Source organism: Dendrobates tinctorius, unplaced genomic scaffold (genome assembly GCF_039654945.1).
Source record: "Dendrobates tinctorius isolate UK_male_01 unplaced genomic scaffold, ASM3965494v1 ptg000083l, whole genome shotgun sequence".
In the NCBI taxonomy this organism is placed as follows: Eukaryota; Metazoa; Chordata; class Amphibia; order Anura; family Dendrobatidae; genus Dendrobates; species Dendrobates tinctorius.
The window spans coordinates 38636968-38661495 of NW_027361751.1; the positions used below are offsets into that span (position 1 = coordinate 38636968).

Genomic DNA, 24528 nt, shown 5'->3' on the forward strand with positions numbered 1-24528 from the left:
GCAATTTTACCCATTTATGATTTTGAGATAACCCCTATAGTAAAATTGCAGTTTCAGTCTGTAGTCTATAATCTTCATTCCTTCATTCATTTTCAGCCCTCTTGAAACAGTTTGCAGCTGGATCCAAGTTTCTGCTTTTTCTCTAGTAGGAGTGTTTCTCCTGGTAATACAGGCTGGATGAGAGCACTGTGGTATCCAGAGTACTACTGTCTGCACTCGCTTTCATCTAACAGCACAGCTCCAGAGCTGCACTTATTTCCTTTCTGTTTTCCTCTTTATCTATAGGCTGTTTTCTCTGCCCTCCATATAGAGTTAGAGACTTTTCCCCCTTTCCACTTCAGATCTGTTTATAACCCCCTTCATGCTGTTATCTTTAACACTGAGAGAAGGGAGAGGGGAGCAGAGAGGGTTGTCAGGACTGAGCAATAGGTCTAACAGATTTGTAGTAATTTTGCAGAGCACTTGGCTCTGCAGCAGCAAAATGGTGAATCCTTTTGAATTGCCTTTAGTATGTGAAGTGTCTCAGCTTTAGCACTTAGCTGCGCACGACAAATGCGACCCCATAGAGTGGATGAAAGTTCCTCTCGGCCGCCTTCTCTCACACAGATCCTGACTGTGCTGTCTCTTGGCACAGATACAAGTTCCTGTCATTGGTGGCCCAGAATGGATGGTACATGACTCATACAGCTAAAGGGGCCGCACTTGAGAGCTGCTGTTTGACATTACTACAGCAGCTGGGGGATACATACAACTTTAAAGGTTTTTTTTTTTCATTTTATAATTTTTTTGGTAACTCTTGAATTTTGGAAATGGGAATTGTGCCACAGATTACGTTACTTAAAGAAGTGGTCCGACTTAAAAATATATAAAATGACAACATGAATTCCCACCACCACTTCCAAGGTACCACATTTGTCTCAGCAGCCTGATGTTTTGACCACTGCAGCCAATCCCTGGTATAATTTAATGGTAGTAAACTTGTTTTTATTCTCTAACTCTAGAAAAAGTTGCAATCAAAATATTGGACAAGACCAAGCTGGACCAGAAGACTCAACGACTGCTATCACGAGAGATTTCCAGTATGGAGAAATTGCATCACCCTAACATCATCCGACTTTACGAGGTGGTGGAGACTCTGTCTAAGCTGCATCTTGTGATGGAGTATGCTGGAGGAGGGGAGCTATTTGCCAAAATTAACACAGATGGAAAATTAACTGAATCAGAAAGCAAAGTGATCTTCTCTCAGATATTGTCTGCTGTGAAGCATATGGTGAGGCATGGCTTCCACATATTCTACACTTGGTGTTTTCGATCATGTGTGAGATATACGCCTTGAAGGTCTTTGTCTGTTGAACCAATGTCCAAACACGGTGCATTCGAAGATTTACCCTAGACCAGTAACAATGGTGTTCAAATGGAGATAGTATTGTACACATTTTGGATGAATATTGGATTGGACACCTCTTTATTGAAGTGTATGGCACTGGTTCCAGATCTTGTGGATATGCCATAAATGCCTAAGATTGAAGAACCCCTTTAAAGACTATGTGTTAGAGATGGCGCAAATAGATTCGAAAGGATCCTGTCCAGCGGCCACATCGGTAGTCTGTGGTCACCAGAGACAGAGCCCTGCAAACCACCTCTAACCTGACGGCATCACTGGCTACTCTTTTTATTAGCTCTCAATGGTCCAATGTGCTCCAGCAGCAAAGGAAAGTAATTAAAACGTAGCCCTTAATCATATAGGATGAAAACATTGGCAGAATGAACAAATATTAAAAAAAAAAAATGCTTACGCTTTTCAGTCAGAAAAACCCTTAATCATCCAGCTATTAAGGGTTTTTCTGACTGAAACGCGTAAGAATTGTTTTTTTTTTTTATATTTGCTCATTCCGCTATTTTTTCTATCCTACACGACTACAGGTCACGTTTTAACTACTTTTATCTGATGCTGGAGAACATTCCCTATTGGACCATGGAGAGCTAGTTGACCTGGAAGACCAGTCCATACTCCTTACACCACACTCAAACCACAGATGGTCTACCCTTGAAGTCTCCTGCGACACTTATCTCTAGGGCCACGTGCACATGTTGAGTATCTGGTGAGTTTTTTTCACATCAGTATCTGTAAGCCAAAACCAGGAGTGTAACATTCAGAGGAATAGTATAATAGAAACACGTCACCACTTCTGTATTTATCACCCATTCTTGGCTTTGGCTTACAAATACTGATGTAAAAGACTGACCAAAACCTCAACGTGTGCACGTGGCCTAACACAGGAGGGGTGAGTTGAACTGACACTTTTGTATACTCTTTGGATTAGCCAGACTGACACAACATCATGTTTATGGTAGGATGCGCATGTGATGTCATGCCATAAAAATTGGTCTTGTGAATGAGCCGTAGATAGTAATAACTGTAATAGTAAGTGGATACTTTAAGTGCCTTTTGAGGTCAGAGATCAGGTTCTAAAGGATAGGTGCAGCACAAGAGAAGTTTCAGATTACTGCTCAATGGAAATTCACCCATCTATTCCTCTGTTCCGTGTTACAATCAATTCAGCACGTTCTGTCCTTTGTTCATAATGATCCGTCCAACAATAATTGTAAAATGCCTAATCCTTTAATAATACTTTGCAAATCTGATTAACTGCCATCCAACCTTTATTTTTCTTTAATCCTCAGCATGACAACCAAATCATACACAGAGACTTGAAAGCCGAAAACGTCTTCTACACAAGTAACACATGCGTGAAGGTCGGAGACTTTGGATTTAGCACAATAAGTAAAAAAGAAGAAACTCTAAACACATTTTGTGGTTCTCCTCCATACGCCGCCCCGGAACTTTTTCGAGATGAACACTACATTGGCATTTTTGTTGATATCTGGGCGTTAGGCATACTTCTATACTTCATGGTGACAGGCAGTATGCCGTTCCGAGCAGACACAGTGGCCAAATTAAAGAAGTGCATTCTTGATGGTACATATGTCATTCCTCCTATCGTATCTGAACCCTGCCAGAGGTTGATTAAAGGGATGCTTCAGCCCATACCATCAGAAAGATGCAGTGTGGATTACATCATGAACAGTGAATGGATGCAAACCATCCAGTATCCAAAACCATTAGAACCATTCAAATTGGATCCAAAACACTTATTGGATAAGAGTACCCTAAAGGACGATGAAACAGAAGTGAAGAACACTCTGGAAAATTTGGGGATTACAGAGGATCATATTCTTAACAATCGAGGCAAAGACTCACGAAGCTCAATAACCGGGATTTATCGGATTGTTCTTCACAGAGTCCAGAAGAAAAGAGCCGTAGAGTGCGTCCCGATAATAACCAATCCAGAACCAAAAGAAAAGACCACAAAGAGGCCTCACCGAACCCGCCGAGAAACCCGGCACACATCTAAACTTTGTTCCATTTTATAAGACTTTTAAAAATGCTTGATAAAATGAACTGAAATACCCCAGAAACGAGAGGCTGCTTACTTACTTTTATAACTTTTTACAGTTTTTCAGTGATGCCTTTAATACCTTTTTGCAAATATTTCACCCTCAAACAGCTTCAATGTTTGTCTAAATGGTTTGCTTTAAGGAAATTGAGAGTGCCAATGGTGTCGTTCAACAAATTCACATCTACGCAATAATAGAACAGGCAAGAAGTGTGGTTCACTTGAGAAAATGGCAACCTCCTTAGTGTCAATCTTTGCACTAGTCATCATAACGTTCAAGAGGACCAGTCACTTAGAGTATCCAAGAATCCTGAGGCACCGGAGGATACTCCTTAAAAAGTTAGATCTTTATTCCATATATTTAAAAAAAATCACAATAATAAGAAGACGAGGCAACGTTTTGGCTATATCTGGCCTTTCTCAAGCCTCAAAATGCAGCTTTATAGCCTCGGGATTCTGGGATATTCTACTGCTTTTAGGCCTAGTGGGAGGCCCTACCGAGCAAGCACAGAATCTGTCAATGAGACTTGGACACTGTATGAGGAGCTGTCACTTCCCATAAATATGTGTTTTTTTAACTTATTCTAAATTCCGCTGTTGTCCCGAATCTGTCGTTGGTTTTCTTTTGCTTCTGCGCCTCTCCATTAATTAGATGTGCCCCCAGAAATGTATCTGTTGTTTATTTTTGGCCAACTGAGCCTCATTAAGACTCCCGTATAGAAGAGTCAAGAACCATGCCCACTTGGCTAAACGGACTAAATATAATGTACATGGAATATTGTCCATAGCTCAGGAACAGAGAGGAGCAGGAAAAAAAGAAAAGCAGCTCCAGATTGAGGAGAGCAATGGCATTTACACCAAATAAAAAAAAACAAAAAAAAAACATATTTATGGCAAAGTAACAAATTCTAACATTAAAAATATTTTGGTATAATTTTTAGGCCTAACATTATTTTAGATGCCAATATTAGTCTTGCTCTACAAATTTGTGCCAGGGTGCAATGATCAACGCTTTACAGGAGTGTCATAAAATATCGATCATTTGTATAGATCCCCAGATCAGGGGAGCTATTGTCTGAAGATAGGCAATCATTAAAAAAAATAATGGAATGCTCCAGGTAAAACTGTGTTACGCTTACTTCAGAGGCTGAAGGGTAGGGACACAGGTTACTCTGGGGTATTCTTTACGCCATACATAACACAATGAGACTCGCTGATCAAAATTATCAGTTGATTAACCAATATAGCAATCGACAAGAGATCCGATCTTAAAGTCAACCTTTCAGGATGATTTTACTACTGAAATATGATATGGCTGTATAAGTCCTAGTGCAAGAAGAGAAATGATATCTGGTATGATGATACCTGTACACTGATGGGTCAGCACTGATAAATCAAGATTTGAAGGTGTAGGGAAATTATCCTGGAAGTACATTGGGGGATAAAGGTGGTGTTCATGTACGCCGAAAGCAGTGACACTCCCTCAATGCACTTCCAGGTTAATTTGCATGTGTTCTTTATGAAAAAGCTGCTGCCAGGCTCTTCTGGCAGTGTCTTATCCCCACACTGAACAAAGTAATTGGCAAATAAAACTTGACAGGCCGGATCCTTTTCTTCCACCTGACATCATCTGTCAGGGAAGGGTTAGGAGGCCCCCTTACACGTTAAATCTCCATCTGATCCTGCAAAATCAGTAGGTTCAGTTGACTTTATCTAATGTCCATGCAGGTGGGGCCTTCAAATCTTAGATAAACGTTAGCTAATGGATGAACAGTCGTTGAGTCATTTCGCCTACGCGGACATACAAATTTTAATTGACATTGGCGGTTATAATTGTTTGACGCGACCATACATGTTCAGATGAGTAAGGCTAATTTCACATTAGCGTTTACGGCCGCAGGGTCGGGCTGCGCACGGCCGCCGCTAAGCCCCGCCCCCTGATGCGCCTCCGCCGGTAGCTCCGCCTACGGGCGCATGACGCTGCATGCGTCCTGCGTCCCCTATCTTTAGCACTGGGGACGCAGGCCGTGCGCAGGTATGCGTTTGGCGGCGCATGCGTCCTTTTGACGGTGCGCAGAGCGCACCAAATTGCTACAGGTTGCGTTTGGCGCTGGTCGGTGCACCGTCAAAAGGACACATGCGCCGCCAAACGCATACTTGCGCACGGCCTGCGTCCCCAGTGCTAAAGATAGGGGACGCAGGACGCATGCATCGTCATGCGCCCGTAGGCGGAGCTACCGGCGGAGGCGCGACAGGGGCGGGGCTTAGCGGCGGCCGTGCGCAGCCCCACGCTGCGGCCGTAAATGCTAATGTGAAATTAGCCTAAGAACCGATGTATTGCCAGAAGCGGCATGCATTATAGAAGGATTCCTTTCACTGAAAGATTGTTCGTGTATCAGCAGTAAACTTCAAACATGGCCGTCTTCATGATGGACAACGTGTCATCGGTTGGCCAAAACGAAACGATCAGTTGTCATCTTATTCCACCCGGTGAACGTTCGTTATGATTGAATCTTCCATTTTCATCTTTATTCTAATATTACGCTCCTTTAGTAAAACTGTAGATCTTGTCATTGACTGTCCACGCTAGAAGACGTTACCTACAGTAGGAAACCAGTCAGATATTGCAGATGTTCTCTCTCCTTCTGTTCGGAGCAGGGTGACCATGATAAAAGCTTCAAAAATCGAGTGACGTCAAGGGGTCCTGGAATAAGATATAAATCAGCAGATCGCTCATAAGTGGAATAAAGCAGATATGCATAATAATACCAGACCGGGAATCTGCATCCACTGGAGACTTCCGATAAGTGAATACGTGACAATTAGCAGCTGTTCAGGCTGCTTATTAAAGATCTCTGTAATCTGTTCGACTCCTGCGCTGGTCCCTCTAAAAGGTCATATTCTTTGTGGTATCCCTAGAGATCGCTGCCTGTTATATCTTACATTAGTCCCATACTTCTAGGACCAAATATCGCCATAATATGTTGGCACACTGTATGGCAATGAGCCACAGAGACTCCATATGCCATTATACATGCACCATGAAAACAGATATTTATGAATGATTATCAATATTTAAAATTGTTTTTTTTCCCAAAATTAATATTTATCACCTTTGATGTCTGACGACTGGGTGCCCCGTTGCTTGAATGCTTACTAGCCCCATCGGCCCAGTAGACAGTGAATAGAGCGGCAGGGTATATGTGGGACCATGTGGCTCTAATCAATCCCAGTGGCAGAGAGGAGGACTGGGAGACTTGGCACTCCGGTCCTAGTCAATAGGAATCCCAGTGATTAGATATTTGTCAATGTAACTTATGGGTAAACCCATTATTTATACTCTTACCTTTTTTTTTCCAAACATTACACATCCTTACAGGCCGTCTGTACAAATCGTACCGAGATCGGAACACAATGCCAGACTGGCCGGTGGCTCTGCCGACCCGAGCGTGACAGCTTCATATATTTCTACCGTCACACTCGGTTAGGGAGAGCCGCTGATTAGTCCAAGCATTGCGCTCCGATCTCAGTCCGACTTGTACAGATGTGTGACTACAAAGCGTTAATTTCAGCCCAGCCACTAGAGGGGTTTGGCTTGCAGGACCATCCCACCAAAAAAATTGAGTTAGTGGGTAAGCCTGACTACATAACTTAGTCATTTCTAAAACCTATATCTGCTCGTTTTCATCTTGAAGTTTAGGATTTTTTATGTATACTTTTCTTTTTTTTCACTGATTTTGTGGGGGTGGTGTGGACCTAAAACAGGTCTGTGAAGCACGGAGAGGCAGACTAATGTATGGCAGGCAAAATTATCTGCAACTCTTTCAGTTCATGAACCTGGACCCACTATACAAAATGCATTAACAGGCCTCTCCAATAAGAGACATACCTTCTGCAAAAATGTGCAACACTAAGCTTTGGCAGTCGTGTTGGGTTTTGAAATACTTGGCGTAATTTTTGACTGTTCCACCTCAATTGTACGTAGCCGCATGAGTATTGGATATAAGTACATTTTTATCAATGTTACTTTTTGTCTTTACTATGTAACAGAATTAACATAAAGACCCTACATTTTTGGTTGAACCCTATATATAGCGTTTACCATACTGATAGGATTTCGTACTGAACTTTTTATTAACCAGTGGACTTTGGGTTATTTTCCTACGTCTGTCATACACAAAGAATTGAGCTTTACAGTTACTGGTGACCACTGTTTGACAGGAGACATTTTGGAAATCACTATTTTTGATACTGATTCGTCTTCCCGAGTATATTTTAGTGTTGCCCAATAATGAGTGTTCATATCAGAAAGATATCATTACATCCTTACTTTTCAAGGTGTAGAGGACGGCAGTGATTTCGGCTAAGTAACATAGAAGCCGTTGACATCGGACCTGTTTTGTGAATTCGGAGCGAGGAAATGTTCATCCACCTTCAATTTTTGCACTTTTTCAATTTTTGCTCAACACTTTGAAAATCATTTGTAAATCAAACCAGTCCTGGAATTTTCCATAATCTTTGGCACTGATTTGGGGGAAATATAAAAATTCTTTAGGAATGAGCCATTTTGTTTTTACATGGTTAGTGTGAAATAAAAAACAAAAAAAACAAACAGAAGCGATCCTCACGTCACTGATACCCGTCAGTCCCATTCCAACACTTCCCTCCCACCCTAGCCCTAGTATCAGCTGCCTGGTGGGGTGATAACGTCCTTGACATGGGGAGTTGTGAGCAATTACTGTCTGCAGTGGGTCACTGCCTAGCCGAGCAGTCCCTTCCGGTGTGGAGAGGAGCAGAAAGTAGAGGCTAGTGGGGGACGCAGGAGTGTTGGTGGATCACTAAGGTGATTACAACTGCCTTGTTTTTTTTATGCCAATCTAATCATTTTTTTAATTTCTAAGCGGATGACCCCCTTTAGCATGGGACTTTTGGTTACACTACTTCTATAATTATTTATATAGAAAAACTTCTTTGGAGAATTCGTGCAACCCTTCCCCCTAAAGGCAGGGCCTCATTCACAATGACAGTTGTCTTTGTCATACCCCAGTGCGCCGAGTCGGATTTTAATCGTTCGGACCGTGTGGCGCTTCTTACTATCCTTTTTTCCTCACGTAAAAAAAAAAAAAAAAAAAAAAAAAAAAATTGATGGTGGTTTTCCAAACTTCTCCCAGCATTATAAGTAAAAAGAACAGACAGCACAAGGATGGACGTAGAATGGCTTCTGAGTGTTCATCTTTTTTTTTTTCCCATTATGGACTCATTGAATTGGATCAAAATCAGACAAATGAGATTTTTTTTTTTCCTTTTACAGACCATCATTCCGAGAAAAAAAGAACAAAAAACCACGTGCACATGCCAACAGTTCTGGGGAAATGTCTCCCTAACAAAAATACACTGATGGTGAATGAAGCCTAAGGGGTCAAAGAGAGGTCCGTGGATCTCCCCTCCAGAGCATGACAGCTTTATGTGTTTCTAAGGGACAGTCATGCGGAGAACCGTGGACAATCCGTGCTTGGACAGAGATCCATGGACGTCTCCATGAGCCGCCATCACTAGGCTGAGAAGTTGAATCTACGGACCCCCTTTCGGTTTAGGAAATGGGAAACTTATCTTTTCCTGGGATCAGCCCCCAGTGAGGACAGTGAAAACCCATAAACGCCCCCCGGGTGCTCACAGTCCTTGGCGGCCCTGCTTGCGAATCCCGTCCGCGGTTTGCAGCCTCGTACGTGCATGTTGCAGCTATATTTCACATGGCGCTCTACTGTACCGTCCACTGGTTATCGGCATGTGCACTTTATTCTTGTTTAGCTTCTTCTCTACCTGTAAATTATCAGACCATGTTCGATTAAATATTGTGTTATTTTGCATTTTTTTGTGTTTTTCTGTACTGCAAGCTGAGGACTACATTAATGACACCCTTTGTAATTCCGTGCAGGTGGTATTGAGCATCTTGCAATGTGATGTTAAATGTTCTATAAATCACTATTTTACTATTATTTGGGTACTGTCGTTAATGGCGCGACTTCAATGGTATTTATTAGGGACACAAACTCTTAAAAAAAAGGCTGGGAGGGATAAAGAAATGAAGTTGCCGGACGGTCCACCTGGAAGAGTCAGGAAGCAGCAAACGATCCAGCTCCTGCCGGGGAAATGTATTACATGGCCGCCATTCAATAGCAACACAAGTACAGGTGGGTTATAAAGCGCAGACACCGGATGGGATGGTAGCCCCCGCACTACTGCTGTTTCCCAGCACAATGCTCCCCTTCTACCTTTAGGGCCTGCGCACACACTGCGGTTTTGTAGGTTTTTTCTTTCCATGCAGAGGTCACAAAACCTGAAGAATTTCCTAGTACCAGCAAAGTGAATCAGACTCCTGAAGGTCGCGCACGTTACTTTTTTATTGCAGATTTAGATGCTGCAGATTTCACCGTAATGAATGAAGATGGGAGCGGGGGGGACACCGCTTATCAAAAATGCATGTATCTTATGCTGCATTTTTCCTGCAACACCTCAGTACTTGCACATATCCTCAGTGTTGGAGATGTCCGTATAGGATCTCGTTAAGTAAAGGCTTCAGCACGACTGAATTTCTGCTGACGTCACTTCTTCTGAGAAGCGGCTTCTTTTCCGCCCTGCTGTCGAAGGGGCGGGACTTCCGTCATTCTGATTGACAGCTGGCTCCCGCAGTAAAGCAGCGGGAATTAGAATGATGTCAGCGGTCCCGCCCTGTCAGAGTGGAACAGAAGAGAATCCGCTGCGGTGTCGAAGTGACGTCAGCAGAGGCAGCCGAATCCCCAGCAAGGCAGAATGCGCAGTGCACAACAGGCAGGTACGTAGCAACTTATGGAATTTTTGCTTAGCCGCAATAGATGAAATAATTTTTTCAGATGCGCAGCCCCATGCCTTTTTCTACAGAGAACATACAAAATAAAAAAAAAAATAAATAATACACCAGCAGACAATCCTGTGAAAACTTTATTTTTAAAGGTTTTACATCACTTCCAAGTTCGTTTTTTCATCCTTCTCTTTTCTACAGAACCAATTTGCCCATAATTTTAAACCCATCAGCCCTAATCTAAAATAAATTTTAGATTTGTGTCCTGTACATTTCCTATGGGGATTAATTGAAAAAAAAAACAAAAAAAAAAAAAAAAAAACACCTGTACAAAAAAAAAAAAAAAAAAAAATTATATAGAGAGTACACTATTATACAAATCAGAGAATAATTACACAACCAAGATACAAAGTGAGTTGTAGAAGGAAATCATCATTAAAGGAACTGAACCAGATAGATTTTCAGAACCAAGTTACACCACTTTGTGTCAAACATAACGAACGTTGTAATACTTTGTCCTAATGTGTCCAAAATGAAAAAAAAAATATAAACGAAGCCGCTAACGAAGTTAATGTAACTAGTCGCTATTCAGACCAAAGCCTCTTCTCCATGGTAACAGACCACAAATAATTCCAAAGTCATACCTCCTTTTACCTGTCCTCCAATTCTGGCAATAGATAATAAACTGATATAATGTTACGATCAAGAAGTAGAGGTAAGATATAAATTATGACCGCAGACACTGACTACACTTGGTTTGTTTGTAGTCTGTTACCATGGAGATAGAACAGTCATCATAAAAGCTGTAGGAAAAGAAAAATGTGTCCTAAATGAATACTATTTACAAAGGGGCTTTTACATTTTTTCCTTTTAGATGCATTAAAAACGTAGGAAAGTGGTTGTGAAGGTCTGCAGGGCCTTTTAGTGATATCCCTTTTACAAGTTCACACAGAGTAGGCAGCATTAGCGATTTACCAATTCCCTAGTAAGTGAGTGACAGAGTCAACGGTTCCTGAGGAGCCTCCTGCTGCTATTGGATCCCACGAGCGGCAGAAATATAGAAGGAAATGTACATCTCCCCTTAGGATCCATGTGTATATGTACCCAACGTACTAGAAAGCCACCTCCATTATATGTAGGTGGCAGATATAGCTAAAAATTAAAAAACAAACCTCAATTTACATAAGTTTTCTACATTTTTTTACAGTTAAGATTTAGCACCAATGTGATCTTCAGAGCCTTCTCCTGGTGACGAGAAACAATTCTGTACATCAAAAACGCACTGCGCCGGGTAGGAAGAAATAAATACTGTCTGAGGTATGTGGTTTCAGGACAACTTGCTAAAAGCAAGAAAATAAAGTGTATTCTAGTGATAGAAGGACACGGTTTCTGGGAGCCTTGCTCTGGGAGACGGGGCACTCGCTCAGGCACCTCTGGGGTGGACACTATACAGGTTTTCTTTATAAATCACAATGGTTCCCAATTACAACAGAGGGATATTCCCCGATCTAGGAGAACTAGAAACAAAGTGCAGCAAACAACCAAAAATATCCAATTCCCTATTTTTTTTTTTTTTTTTTTTAAAAAGATAGAAAACATTCTGTAGACGGCGGATCCCAGGAGCGAGAAGCCCTTTCACTATTTACAATATTACATATTTAGAGTTGTTCTTTAAACACTTTTATATCTTGTAGCGATTCTATTAAAAAATAAAAAGGTGCAGGTTTCAGGGAGGATGATATTTGTAGCTCAATCCATGAACGTGAAATGCTTCGGTCCAGAAAGTCGGGTCAGTGGTCTCCATTAGCTACAGAAATGGCCTCCATCTCTGTGGGGATTCTCGGCACCTTCTTAGCCGGGCTCAGGAAGTGCTGTTATCAGAGAAGATGTGATTAGGACAAAACAGAAAACAAGCCTTTTTCCTTCAAAAGCGAACTTGCTAGGTTATTCATGCGGCCTTAACTCCAGAGATCCATGCTTTACTTTGAAACTATGTCATTTCAGGGAAAACTATGCCACTGCGCCCGGGGGGAGTCAGGGGCCCGGTAGGTCAGACCATGATATCTCCCAACCGTGCAGATTCTCACGGGATAGTCCCATTTTTGACCCCCCGCGTCGTGCACTGAACCGCCAAGCCCCCCCCCCATCCTCACCCTCCCAGATAGACCCACCGCAGCCCCCACAGCCTGCAATGAAGTCCTAGGCTGTTCATTTCTGTGCGCACAGGACCTGTGATAACGTCACAGGAGGGGAGGAGTCAGGGGTCACATGATCAGGAGCCTCGTTGTCTACAGGACTCTGCTGGTTGTCATGATGCTGGATGAGGTAAAGTTTGTGTGGGGTCAGGAGGGGTTTGCAGGGTGTACGGAGCAGAGCCGCGTGTGTACGGAGCAGAGCCGCGTGTGTACGGAGCAGAGCCGCGTGTGTACGAGGTGTACGGAGCAGAGCCGCGTGTGTATTTTGGCATGGGGGGGCCTCATTTGAAAGTTCGCACCGGGGCCCATAACTTTATAGTTACGCCACTGGAGACTTGTCAATTGGGCAGAGCAAGTGGGACAAAAGGCAATGAGGACCCACCCCCATGACCAATCTCTTTATTCCAGGTTATTGTTATGGATTTTTATTTAATGAAATGCCTTTGGGTTTCACAGTAAGGCTACTTTCACACATCAGTTTTTTGCCGTCAGGCAGGATCCGGCTATTTTTAGAAAAAACGGATCCGGCATAAATTTTGGAGAACCGTAGAAACGGATCGTTTTTTTTGCTGGATCCGTCTAGCAGGTTATATCTGTTCCTGGGGGCTGGCCAATTGGATCTGAGCATGCGCAGACTTAAAAAAACCGGATCCGGTGGCTGGATCCGTCTTTTTCTGGATACGGCGCATTCCGGCGCCCATAGACTTTCATTGTAGCAAAAAGCTGGAAGCGCCGGATCCGGCGCTTCCGGCTTTTTCGCCGGAGACAAAAAACGTTACAGTAGCCGTTTTTTCCAGACGCCGGAATGAGACAAGTTGCCGGATCCGGCAAAAAACGGATGAAACGCAATGCCATCCGGCACGATCCGGCGCTAATGCAAGTCAATGGGGAAAAACTGGATCCGGCATTGCATTTTGCCGGATCCGGTTTTACAAAAAAAAGCCGGATCACGCCTGAAGGCAAAAAACTGATGTGTGAAAGAGGCCTAAGGCCACCGCCTACAATTACGGAGGCTCTCCCGGATTCGTGCTGCTCATGGTACAGACAGAACGGATCACCCAACAGGTTCAAGAGAATGCCAAGAGTGTGCAAAGCAGTAATCAAAGCAAAAGGTGGCTACTTTGAAAAACCTAGAATATAAGACATATTTTCAGTTGTTTCACACTTTTTTGTTAAGTATATAATTCCACATGTGTTAATTCATAGTTTTGATGCCTTCAGAGTGAATCTAAAATTTTCATAGTTATGAAAATAAAGAAAACTCTTTGAATGAGAAGGTGTGTCCAAACTTTTGGTCTGTACTGTATATTTGTTTTGTTTTTTTTTATTTTTTTTATTTAAGTGGTGGAAAAAAAAAAATATCCAAATTTTCACAAAAAAAGGGCCATTTTCAGAGACCCGTAGCGTCTTCATTTTTCGAGATCTGGGGCGGGGTGTGATGGCTTTTTTGTGCCGAGATGAAATTTTTTTGTTGATACCCTTTTGGTGTAGATACAATCTTTTGATCACCTGTTATTGCATTTTAATGCAATTCTGCGGTTTTGATTTTTTTCTCATTAAGCAGTTTACCAATCAGATTAATTCTTTTTATACTGATTTGGGCGATTCTGAAACGGGCGTTTCCAAATATGTATATTTTATATATATATAAGTTTCATTTTGAATGAGGCAAAAGCGGGGGGGTGATGATTTTGTTTAATATATTTTTTTTACTAACTTTAATAGTCTCTAATCTAATCTAATCTAATCTAATCTAATCTATGGGAGACTAGAGGTTGCGATCTTCTGATCACTTGTGCTACACATAGCGGGGCTTCAGCGATTGGCCAGCGATCATAGTAGTTCGCCGATGACAACCACAGGGGTCTCCCAAAGACCACGGGTCATCATGCTAACCCTTCGGTGACCCACGGTCATGTGACACAGACGCCGATAGGTGGGGTTTGTGATGCACTTCCGCCGCAATCATGTTAAATATGAACCTACCACTCAACTTAAAGGTATTTGTAAGACTAGTTTCACACTAGCGTTTATGAGCGCAGCGACGGCCTGTGCACGGCCGCAACTAAGCCCCGCCCCCTCTCCACCGGTAGCTCCGCCCACCGGCGCATGACGCTGCATGCGCCCTGCGTCCCCTATCTGTATCACTGGGGGCGCAGGCCGTGCGCAGTATGCGTTTGGCGGCGCATGCGTCCTTTTTAACGGTGCGCTGACCTGCGCCAAACGCAACCTGCTGCAGTTTGGTTGCGTCGGCGCACTGTCAAAAAGGCGCATGCGCCTCCAAACGCATACTGCGCACGGCCTGCGCCCCCTGTGATAAAGATAGGGGACGCAGGGCGCATGCAGCGTCATGCGCCGGTGGGCGGAGCTACCGGCGGGTGCGGGGCTTAGCGACAGCCGTGCGCAGGCCGTCGCTGCGCTCATAAACGCTAGTGTGAAACTAGCCTAAGGCGGTTTATTGTAGTACTACAATAAACCGCCTTACAAATACCTTTAAGTTGAGTGGTAGGTTCATATTTGTTGCTTTAACGGTTTGGGAACCTAACCTTAGCACCATCTTGAGTTGTGCTCACGGTGTTCTTTCTATGCAATCATGTTAAATGTCTGTCAGATTGATAGTGGCATTTAACATGTTAACAGATGCGGGTGGATTGCGATTCCACCTGCGGCTGTTAGGGGCACATGTGCTGTAAAAGTTGGGGGCTCAACGTTGGAGCTTGCATCAGACAGGGGGCGGCGACCTGGGACATACCTACATGTCCAAGACCGTAAAGGGCTTAAAGGGAACCTGTCACCCCCTCCCCCAGGGCATTTTTAAGTAAAAGAGCTACCTTCACAGAATGCAGCCTAAGGCTAGTTTCACACTAGCGCTTTTGAGCGCAGCGACGGCCTGCGCACGGCCGCCGCTAAGCCCCGCCTACCGGTGCATGACGCTGCATGCGTCCCCTAGCTTTATCACTGGGGGCGCAGGCCGTGCGCAGTATGCGTTTGGCGGCGCATGCGCCTTTTTGACGGTGCGCCAGCGCAACCAAACTGCAGCAGGTTGCGTTTGGCGCAGGTCGGCACACCGTCAAACGCATACTGCGCACGGCCTGCGCCCCCAGTGATAAAGATAGGGGACGCAGGACGCATGCAGCGTCATGCGCCGGTAGGCGGAGCTACCGGCGGAGGCGTGGCAGGGCTTAGCGGCGGCCATGCGCAGGCCGTCGCTGCGCTCAAAAGTGCTAGTGTGAAACTAGCCTTAGGCTATGTGCGTTTCAGGCTATGTGCGTTTCAGGCTCTGCGAGTCCGCAGTAGATTTAGCTGCGTTGTACAGTACCATTGTTTTCAATGGTAAACTGGAAAACGATGTGCACATGCTGCGGACTTGCTAGGTTCAAATCCGCAGCATGTCAATTCTTTGTACGGATTCCGCTGCGGTTTCACACCTCCATTTTAGAGGTGTGAAACCGCAGGGCTAAACCGCAGGCTAATCTGCATGTAAACCGCAGGTCTTTTGACCTGAGAATTTACCTGCCGATTTTTCCAAATCTGCAGGACCAAAATCTACGTGTGCACATAGCCTTAGTGCTGCTGAAAGTGGCTTCTGTTTCTGACCCCTAGTAATGCAGACACAACAGGGGCATGATGGATGGCTTGGAGGCGGTGCCCAGAGGTAAGACAAGGGGCATGATGGATGGCTCGGAGGCAGCGCCCAGAGGTAAGACAAGGGGCATGATGGATGGTTTGGAGGCGTTGTCCAGACGCAACAGGGGCATGATGGACGGCTGGGAGGCGGCGCCCAGAGGTAAGACAAAGGGCATGATTGAGGTCCTTGAGGCGGTGCCCAGAGGTAAGACAAGGGCATGATGGATGGCTTGGAGGCGGTGTCCAGAGGTAAGACAAGGGGCATGATGGACGGCTGGGAGGCGGATGATCCAGGGGGACACACCATACCTATGGGACGCACAACAGGTATGGGGACCTATTTCTAAAAGCCAATGTTTCGGCGTTACTAGGGGTCAGAAACAGAAGAGCCACCTTCACAGAATGCAGCCTTAGTACTACTGAAGGTGGCTCTTTTAATTAAAAACACCCGGGGGGGGGGTGACAGGTTCCCTTTAAAGCATTGCTTTGTGATCTCAAAGTTGAGGTGAGTGCATGCTGCCCAGCATAGACGCCATGACGGTAGTTTTATTACCTCACTAGCATTTGCTGAGTGGACCAATCCCTGAGTTGCCTCCAGAGGGCCGTCATTCAGTACAGAGGTCCGTCCATAAAACCTCCGGTGTTTCTCATCCACCCGCACCAGGTACCACGTGCCAGCAAACAGCTCATCCACGGAGCCCTTAGGTATGTAACTGGCTGCATAGAACAGAAAATGGCAAGTTCAGAACAAAAACACATTATCACCGTACTGTCAAAACGAGTCACTAATGGAGTCACCCCGGAGCCTTTACCTAAATGGTGGGTGTCTTCTCTTAACTTCATGTTTTCTGCAAACACACTGGGGGGAACGTTTTTCCTGGAGTCCAATCTTACTTTCAAGTCAGACAGACTGGCCGTCAGCTTATCCAGAGACGAGCCTATTGGAGACAGCAAGGTGCAAGATCAGACGGCAGCACCGGGACTTTACTATGAAAATACACATTACTTTAAAGGGTTTTTCGAAGCTCAAAGTGCGGCTTTCCTAATCCCATTATGTTAAAGGGTTGCTTCCAGAATAAAAAAAAACCCTCCATGCACCAGAGATCCAGCAGAAAGTGTGCAGATCCCCCGCAACGCCACCACAGGAGGAAACAGAGATTTGGACAACAGATTAATATTCTGATAATGTCACTCTTACCCGGTGTGGCGTCTTGGGAAACGCTAATGGAGTACAAAGTAGCAGCAAAACCAGATCCATATGAAAATACTCCAATCCTCTGTCCTGCTAACTGCTGAGGGGAATACCTGAAGGGAGAAAAATTACATTATACAAATGTAACAATTTAATATTTGTATGGCATTTTTTTTTTATTTTCCCCACAGCGAGAGAAATCAGACAGTACTCACTGAGCCAGGACGGAGGCCAGGCAGCCATACACAGACGGCGTGTACATATTCCCGTTCTCCCGCGACACCAACAATGACGCTTTAGTCTTCTGATCAAAGAACTCCGCGCTGGATTTCAGGAAAGCTTTTTCTACATCTCTGTCGAAGTACGTGTCCTCCAATTTCACATCCCTAAAAGAGAAAAAGCAGGCTGCACTTACCATCTTCAGCCGGATAGCTATTCTACATTGCCAGTACTGCAGACATCTGTGCCACCTCACTCCCAGAGGATGGTCAAAATGTGGATCAGTGGTTAAAGTCGGAGAGAATTACAAACAGATTGTTAGCAGCGAAACCACATGGTCACTGTAACGCCGTGCATAAAAGGCACCCTCCTCTAAACAAACATTGTATCATTAGGGTTTAGAAGAACTAGTGAGTTGTTAGGTCCCCTGATCCTTGTGCGGCCAGTGACCTGAACCCAAAGTCCCTGGTCCTTGTGCGGCCAGTGACCTGAACCCAAAGTCCCTGGTCCTTGTGCGGCCAGTGACCTGATCCTGAACAACACTTATTACCAAGTTTAAGTTGTGGGATCCCGGTATACAGAGCAGGACCCCACAACCCTCACAGCCCTTCTAAGGGTGAAAGTGCGAGATCTCGCCTGGTAATTTGGAATCTGATACTGACCAAACCTAGCACTGCTGCATCGTTTACTTAGCGATAAATAGGACACCCCATTAGAGAGGTTACTGATCGGTAATTGCTTGAAGCAGCAGCAGAACGTGCAAGACTGTTGTGGGATCTTGTTCTGAATGCTGGGATCCCAAAACTCAGACGTTCAGACTAGACTTTGGCTTAACAGGCCGGGTCCTTTCACCTGACAGCATATGAGCAATTCTGGACATTTTTTGCCAATATGTTACATGAAATTTGATCACCTGTCTGTCCGTGGCTGCCCACTGATTTAATTAAAAAGGGGCAGCCACAGATAAGTAGAATCATAGAATCGTAGAGTTGGAAGGGACCTCCTGGGCCATCTGGTCCAACCCCCTGCTCAAAGCAGGATTCGCTAAATCATCCCAGTCAGATGTCTGTCCAGCCTCTGTTTGAAGACATCCATTGAAGGAGAACTCACCACTTCTCGTGGCAGCTTGTTCCACTCATTGATCACTCTGTCCACTCTGTCAAAAAGTTTTTTCTAATATCTAATCTGTGTCTCCTCCCATTCAGTTTCATCCCATTGCTTCTAGTCTTTCCTTGTGCAAATGAGAATAAAGATGATCCTTCTACAATGTGACAGCCCTTGAGATATTTGTAGACAGCCATTAAGGGTCTACTAAGAGAAGCTCCATCAGTCCCACTCCAGAGCTGTATAGTGAGCACTTTCCCCTGTAGCTGCCGTTTATGGAAGCCTGTATCCTGGGACATCACCATTTTTTCCAGGACTTTTGCCCAATACTGATGAACAACAGCACAGTCTCTGCACATGGTCCTTTCCAAAAAGATCAGGCTTTTCTTCAAATGACACGAAGTGTAATCTTTGAATGAAAGAAGCTCCCCCCAAAGTGACAATTACTTGACAGATCAGAATAAATTCTACTATTAGGCTCATTATTCAATGATGTCATTCTGGCACCAATACGGGATTTTAACATAAGGTTACTTTAAACCCCTTAACGACACTTGATTTATATCATATGTCTTGTCCCTGACTTTGATGAGGCATCACATCTTTCCTGACACATGGTAAGCGATTTAATCAGCCAACATGTGCCTTTTACAGCCGTGGGTGGATCGGTGCTCCACCTGCGACTGTTAACCTGTTAAATCCCGAGGTTAATCTGACAGCGGGATTTAACCCCTTAGAGACCCTGCCCATTTTCGTTTTTATGTTTTTCCCCTCCCCTTTTTTATTTCTCTACCAATATGGCCATGTGAGGGCTTGTTTTTTGCATGATGAGTTGTACTTTTGAACAACATCATTGGTTTTACCATATTGTGTGCCCATTAACAGGAAAACAAATTGCGTTGAAATTGCAAAAAAAGTGCAATTCCACATTGTTTGCCAAATGAGAAAACTGACCTGCCATTATGATTCTCCAGGTCATTACGAGTTCACAGGCACCAGACATGTCTAGGTTCTTTTTTATTTAGGTAAAAAAAATTTTTGTGCCATTTTCCAAGACCCGTAAGCCTCCATTTTTCGTGATTTCGGGTTGGGTGAGGGCTTATTTTTTGTGTGCAGAGCAGACATTTTTAATGATACCATTTTGGTGCAGATACGATCTTTTGATCACCCATTATTGCATTTTAATCCCTTTCTGACATCAGGCGTACATTTACGCTGATGTCGGACTCCCTCCCTTTGATGTGGGTTCCGGCGGCGAGTCTACATCTTTCTCAGGACATGTCAGCTGTTTTGAACAGCTATGTACCCGCAATAGCCGCGGATGCAATTGTGATCCACCCGCGGCCAACAACCAGTTAAATGCCGCTGTCAAACTGACAGCGGCATTTAACAAGGGCTTCTGGAAATACGCACACCAGTGACCCGCGTCACGTAATGAAAATCCGAGGTCTCCTGGAGACCTCTATGGTTGTCAGTGCCAGATTGCTGTGAGCGTCACCCAATGGTCGGCGCTCATAGCAAGTGAGCAATTCTACTACATAGAGGCGATCTGACCATCGCTTCTATGTAGCAGAGATGATCAGGCTATGGCAGCTTCTAGTCTCCCATGGAGTCTATTGAAGCATGCCAAAAGTTTAAAAAAAAAAAAAAAAATTAAACAATACATAAAAAGTTCAAAGCTCCCCCTTTCAAAGTAAAACAAAAAATTAAAATCAAACATACACATTTGGTATCACCGCGTTCAGAATCGCCCGATTAATAAAAAACGAACCTGTGTTCAACCATGAAGTGAGGGAAAAAAAAAAGATCAAAACACTAGAATTATGATTTTTGGTCGCCGCGACTTGGCATAAAAATGCAATAACGAGTGATCAAAAGATCGTATCTGCGGCAAAATGGTATCACTAAAAATGTCAGCTCGGCACGCAAAAAATAAACGCTCACCCAACCCGAGATCATGAAAAATGGAGATGCTTACGGGTTTTGTGAAATTGACGCTTTTTTTTTTTTTTTAGCAAACTTTGGAATTTTTTTTAACCACTTAGATAAAAGAAAGCCTAGACATGTTTGGTGTCTATGAACTCGTAATGACCTGGAGAATCAGAATGGCAGGTCAGTTTTAGCATTTAGTGAACCTAGCAAAAAAGCCAAACAAAAAAACAAGTGTGGGATTGCACTTTTTTGCAATTTCACCGCACTTGGAATTCTTTCCCCCCGTTTTATAGTACCTGATATAGTAGAAACAATGGTGATGTTCAAAAGTACAACTCGTCCCGCAAAAAACAAACCATAACACAGCCATATTGACAGAAAAAAAAAAAAAAAAAAAAAAAAGTTATGGCTCTGGGAAAAAGAGGAGCGAAAAAGGAAACCGCAAAACTGAAAAAAGCTCCAGGGGTTAAGGGGTTATTGCAATGTTGCGGCAAGAAAAAAAAAAAAAAGAAGTAATTGTCGTTTTTACTTTTTTTTTTTTTATTGATCGGGCAATTCTAAACTTGGCGATACCAAATATGTCTGGTTTTTGTATTGTTTTAGTTTGAATGGGGCAATTTAAACTTTTTTTTTTAAATAACTTTTCGCATGCTTCAATAGTCTCCATGGGAGACTAGAAGCTGCCATAACCTGATTGGCTCTGCTACATACAGGTGATGATCAGCCTGTATGTAGCAGAATTGCTGACTTGCTATGAGTGCTGACTACCAAACGGCGCTCATAGTAATATGGCACTGACCACCACAGAGGTCTCCAGGAGACCTCTGGTTGTCATGCCAACTCACCAGTGACCTGCGATCATGTAACAGGGGTCAAAGGTGGGAGAATATCCGGCGAAATGGCCGGAATCGCACGTTAAATACTGCTGTCAGATTGACAGCGGCATTTAACGGGTTAATAGCGGCGGGTGGATCTCGATTCCACCCGCGGCTGTTCCAGGCACATGGCAGCTGTTAAAACAACTGACATGTGCTGGGAAAGATGTGGGCTCAGCGCTGAAGCCCACATCAAAGGGAGGGAAGCGACCTCCGCTGTACTAGTACGGCGGAGGTTGTAAAGGGGCTAACATGCACCGACAGGGGAGCGCATCACTCCATGCTCCCTTCGGCACATCTATGACGTGATTGTGGGGGCACCGATGGGTTGACATGACAGCTGGATGTCTGCCGATCACGGCCAGTATTTGTAGATCATGATTTCTGCTATACAGAGCAGTACTGATGCATTACTATGTCTAGCACAGGAGGTCAGACCTGCAAGACTTTTAAGGGGATTATTAAATAAAGAAAATAAAGTTTTTAAAGAAATGAAAAAACAAAGACATAAGTTGAAATCACCCCCATTTTGTGCCAGTGACTATAAAACCATTAAAATTTTTAATATACACACACACACACACACACACACACACACACACACACACACACACACACACACACACACACACACATTATGTACAGGAAAAGGTTAGCTCCTCCTCCACAGTATACACCCCACCGACCAGCACCAATATCCTCAGTTAGTGAGAAAGCAGTAGGAGAAGTAACAAATAGAGTAAAAACAGAACAGACAACTCAACTGTAACCAACAAACAGAAGAACAGGAGTTGCAGAACATGGGAGGGTGCTGTGTAACCCAATGAAGGCTCCGTGAAACAGATTTTACGGTAAGCAACCCAAAAATCCTGTTTTCTCTATCGCTTCATTGGGGGACACAGGAACCATGGGACGTCCCAAAGCAGTCCTGGGGAGGGAGAAGCAAACTTACATTAGGTCTGAGAACTCACCACCGCCGCCTGCAAGATCCTTCTGCCTAGGCTGGCGTCCGCCGTAGCGTAGGTGTCGACCTTGTAAAATTTGGCAAACGTGTGGATCGAAGACCAGGTTGCAGCTTTGCAAAGCTGCAGCGCAGAAGCTCTGTGGCGCACCGCCCAGGAGGCACCCACTGCCGGGTAGAGTGAGCTCTAATTCCAGGAGGGGGGCACTCGATGCTTGACCCGGTAGGCTTCCAAAATTGCTGATCTTATCCAGCGAGCAATAGTAGCCTTGGAGGCCGGCTGACCTTTCCGCGCACCATCTGGAATGATGAAAAGTGAGTCTGTCTTCCGCAAGGGAGTCATCCTAGCCAGGTAGACCTTCATCGCCCTGGCCAGGTGTAGCTTGTTCAAGGAGCGCTCAAGAGGGTGGATTGGACCCGGACAAAAGGACGGGAGAACAAGGTCTTCATCTAGGTGGAAAGTGGACACCAACTTTGGAAGGAAGGCAGGGGCCGCAGGACCACCATATCCAAGAAGGGAGGGGGGCGACAAGAAAGGGCCGCCAATTCCGACACGCGCCGGATGAAGGCGATGGCCACCAGAAAGGCTACTTTCCAGGAGAGAAGGGATAGGGAAACTTCCCTGAGAGGTTCAAAGGGTGAACCTTGTAGAGCCTCCAGGACCAGATTGAGATCCCATGGATCCACGGGAGCGTGGTATGGAGGTGCCGCATGAGCCACTCCCTGAAGAAGAGTCTTGACCTGCGGACGGGAGGACATCTTCTGGAAAAGAATGGAAAGCGCCGAGACTTGACCCTTTAAAGAGCTGAGGGCAAGGCCCGCATCTAGGCCTGCCTGGAGGAACCCCAGGATAGAAGGGAGTGAAAAGGACATGGGAGGAATGTCATTGGCCTCGCACCAAGTGAAATAGGCCTTCCACATATGTATAAATTCTGGAAGACGATGGCTTTCTAGCCCGGATCATGGTGTGAATAACCCGATCGTTTCAGAACCGCGGTTTCAACAGCCACGCTGTTAAATTGAGCGGCCGAGAATTGGGGTGGCAGATTGGACCCTGAGACAGCAGATCTGCTCTGTCTGGAAGCTTCCAGGGGGCGTCCGCGAGAAGGTTGACGATGTCCGCGAACCAAGACCTTCTGGGCCAATCCGGAGCGATGAGGATGACTGGTACCCCTTCCACCTTGATTTTCTCCAACAGCTTGGGAAGAAGAGGAAGGGGAGGGAACAGATAAGGGAGCTTGAACTGCGACCAGGGAATGGCCAGAGCATCGGCGCCCACTGCGAGAGGATCTCGGGCCCTGGATACGAATTGTGGGACCTTCCTGTTCAGGCAAGACGCCAGAAGATCTACGTCCGGAGTCCCCCAACGACGGCAAAGCTGATGAAAGACGTCCGGATGTAAGGACCACTCTCCTGCCGCGAGACCCTCGTGGCTGAGAAAATCGGCAGCCCAGTTGTCCACGCCGGGATGTGCGCCGCGGATATTGCTGGGACTGAAACCTCTGCCCAGTGGAGAATCTTGGATACTTCTGCTGGAGCCGAGGAACTTCGTGTCCCCCCCTTTGTGGTTAACGTATGCCACCGCTGTGGCATTGTCTGTCTGAATCCGGATCAGCAGACCCCTGAGAAGCCTTTCCCAGTGATTGAGAGACAGATAAATTGCCCATATCTCGAGGACGCTGATCGGCAGAGTTGTCTCTTGAGTCGACCACCGACCCTGAACAGTCTGATTGCGAAACACTGTACCCAAGCCGAGAAGGCTGGCGTCCGTTGTCACAATCTGCCAGTGAATCGGAAGGAATGACCGGCCTAGGGAAATGAGAGGTGAGGTCAGACACCAATTGAGGAACTGTTTGACCCGGCACGAGAGGCGAATTGGATGATCCAGGGAAAGGACAGACCTATTCCAACGAGACAGGATGGCCTGTTGAAGCGGTCGGCCGTCGCCACCATCTTTCCCAAGACTTTCATGGCTGACCGGAAAGATGGAAGTTGGGGGCTCTGCAGCGATCGTATATCTCGCCGCAGAGAGATCATCTCTTCGGGGAGAAAGACCCTCGATTGACGGGTGTTGAACAATAAGCCTAGAAACACAAGACGTTGAGTCAGAACAAGGCAGGACTTCCT

The 24528-nt window shown here is 45.0% G+C and overlaps 2 protein-coding genes across 4 annotated transcripts in view; one reads left to right on the forward strand and one right to left on the reverse strand.

The window, feature by feature from the left end:
• Window positions 1-5350, forward strand: part of NIM1K (NIM1 serine/threonine protein kinase) — an 89959-nt gene extending 84609 nt beyond the window's left edge. For both annotated transcript variants that reach the window (XM_073584325.1, XM_073584326.1), the window contains exons 4-5: window positions 1002-1270; window positions 2686-5350. In XM_073584325.1, coding sequence (XP_073440426.1) covers window positions 1002-1270; window positions 2686-3435 — 1019 coding nt within the window. In that variant the 3' untranslated portion in view covers window positions 3436-5350. The remainder of the gene's footprint in view (window positions 1-1001; window positions 1271-2685) is intronic.
• Window positions 5351-10418: 5068 nt separating this feature from the next.
• Window positions 10419-24528, reverse strand: part of HMGCS1 (3-hydroxy-3-methylglutaryl-CoA synthase 1) — a 34124-nt gene continuing 20014 nt past the window's right edge. For both annotated transcript variants that reach the window (XM_073584322.1, XM_073584323.1), the window contains exons 6-10: window positions 17526-17696; window positions 17317-17423; window positions 16931-17056; window positions 16672-16835; window positions 10419-12167 (exon numbers count right to left, since the gene is read on the reverse strand). In XM_073584322.1, the coding sequence (XP_073440423.1) occupies window positions 12087-12167; window positions 16672-16835; window positions 16931-17056; window positions 17317-17423; window positions 17526-17696 (649 nt within the window). In that variant the 3' untranslated portion in view covers window positions 10419-12086. The remainder of the gene's footprint in view (window positions 12168-16671; window positions 16836-16930; window positions 17057-17316; window positions 17424-17525; window positions 17697-24528) is intronic.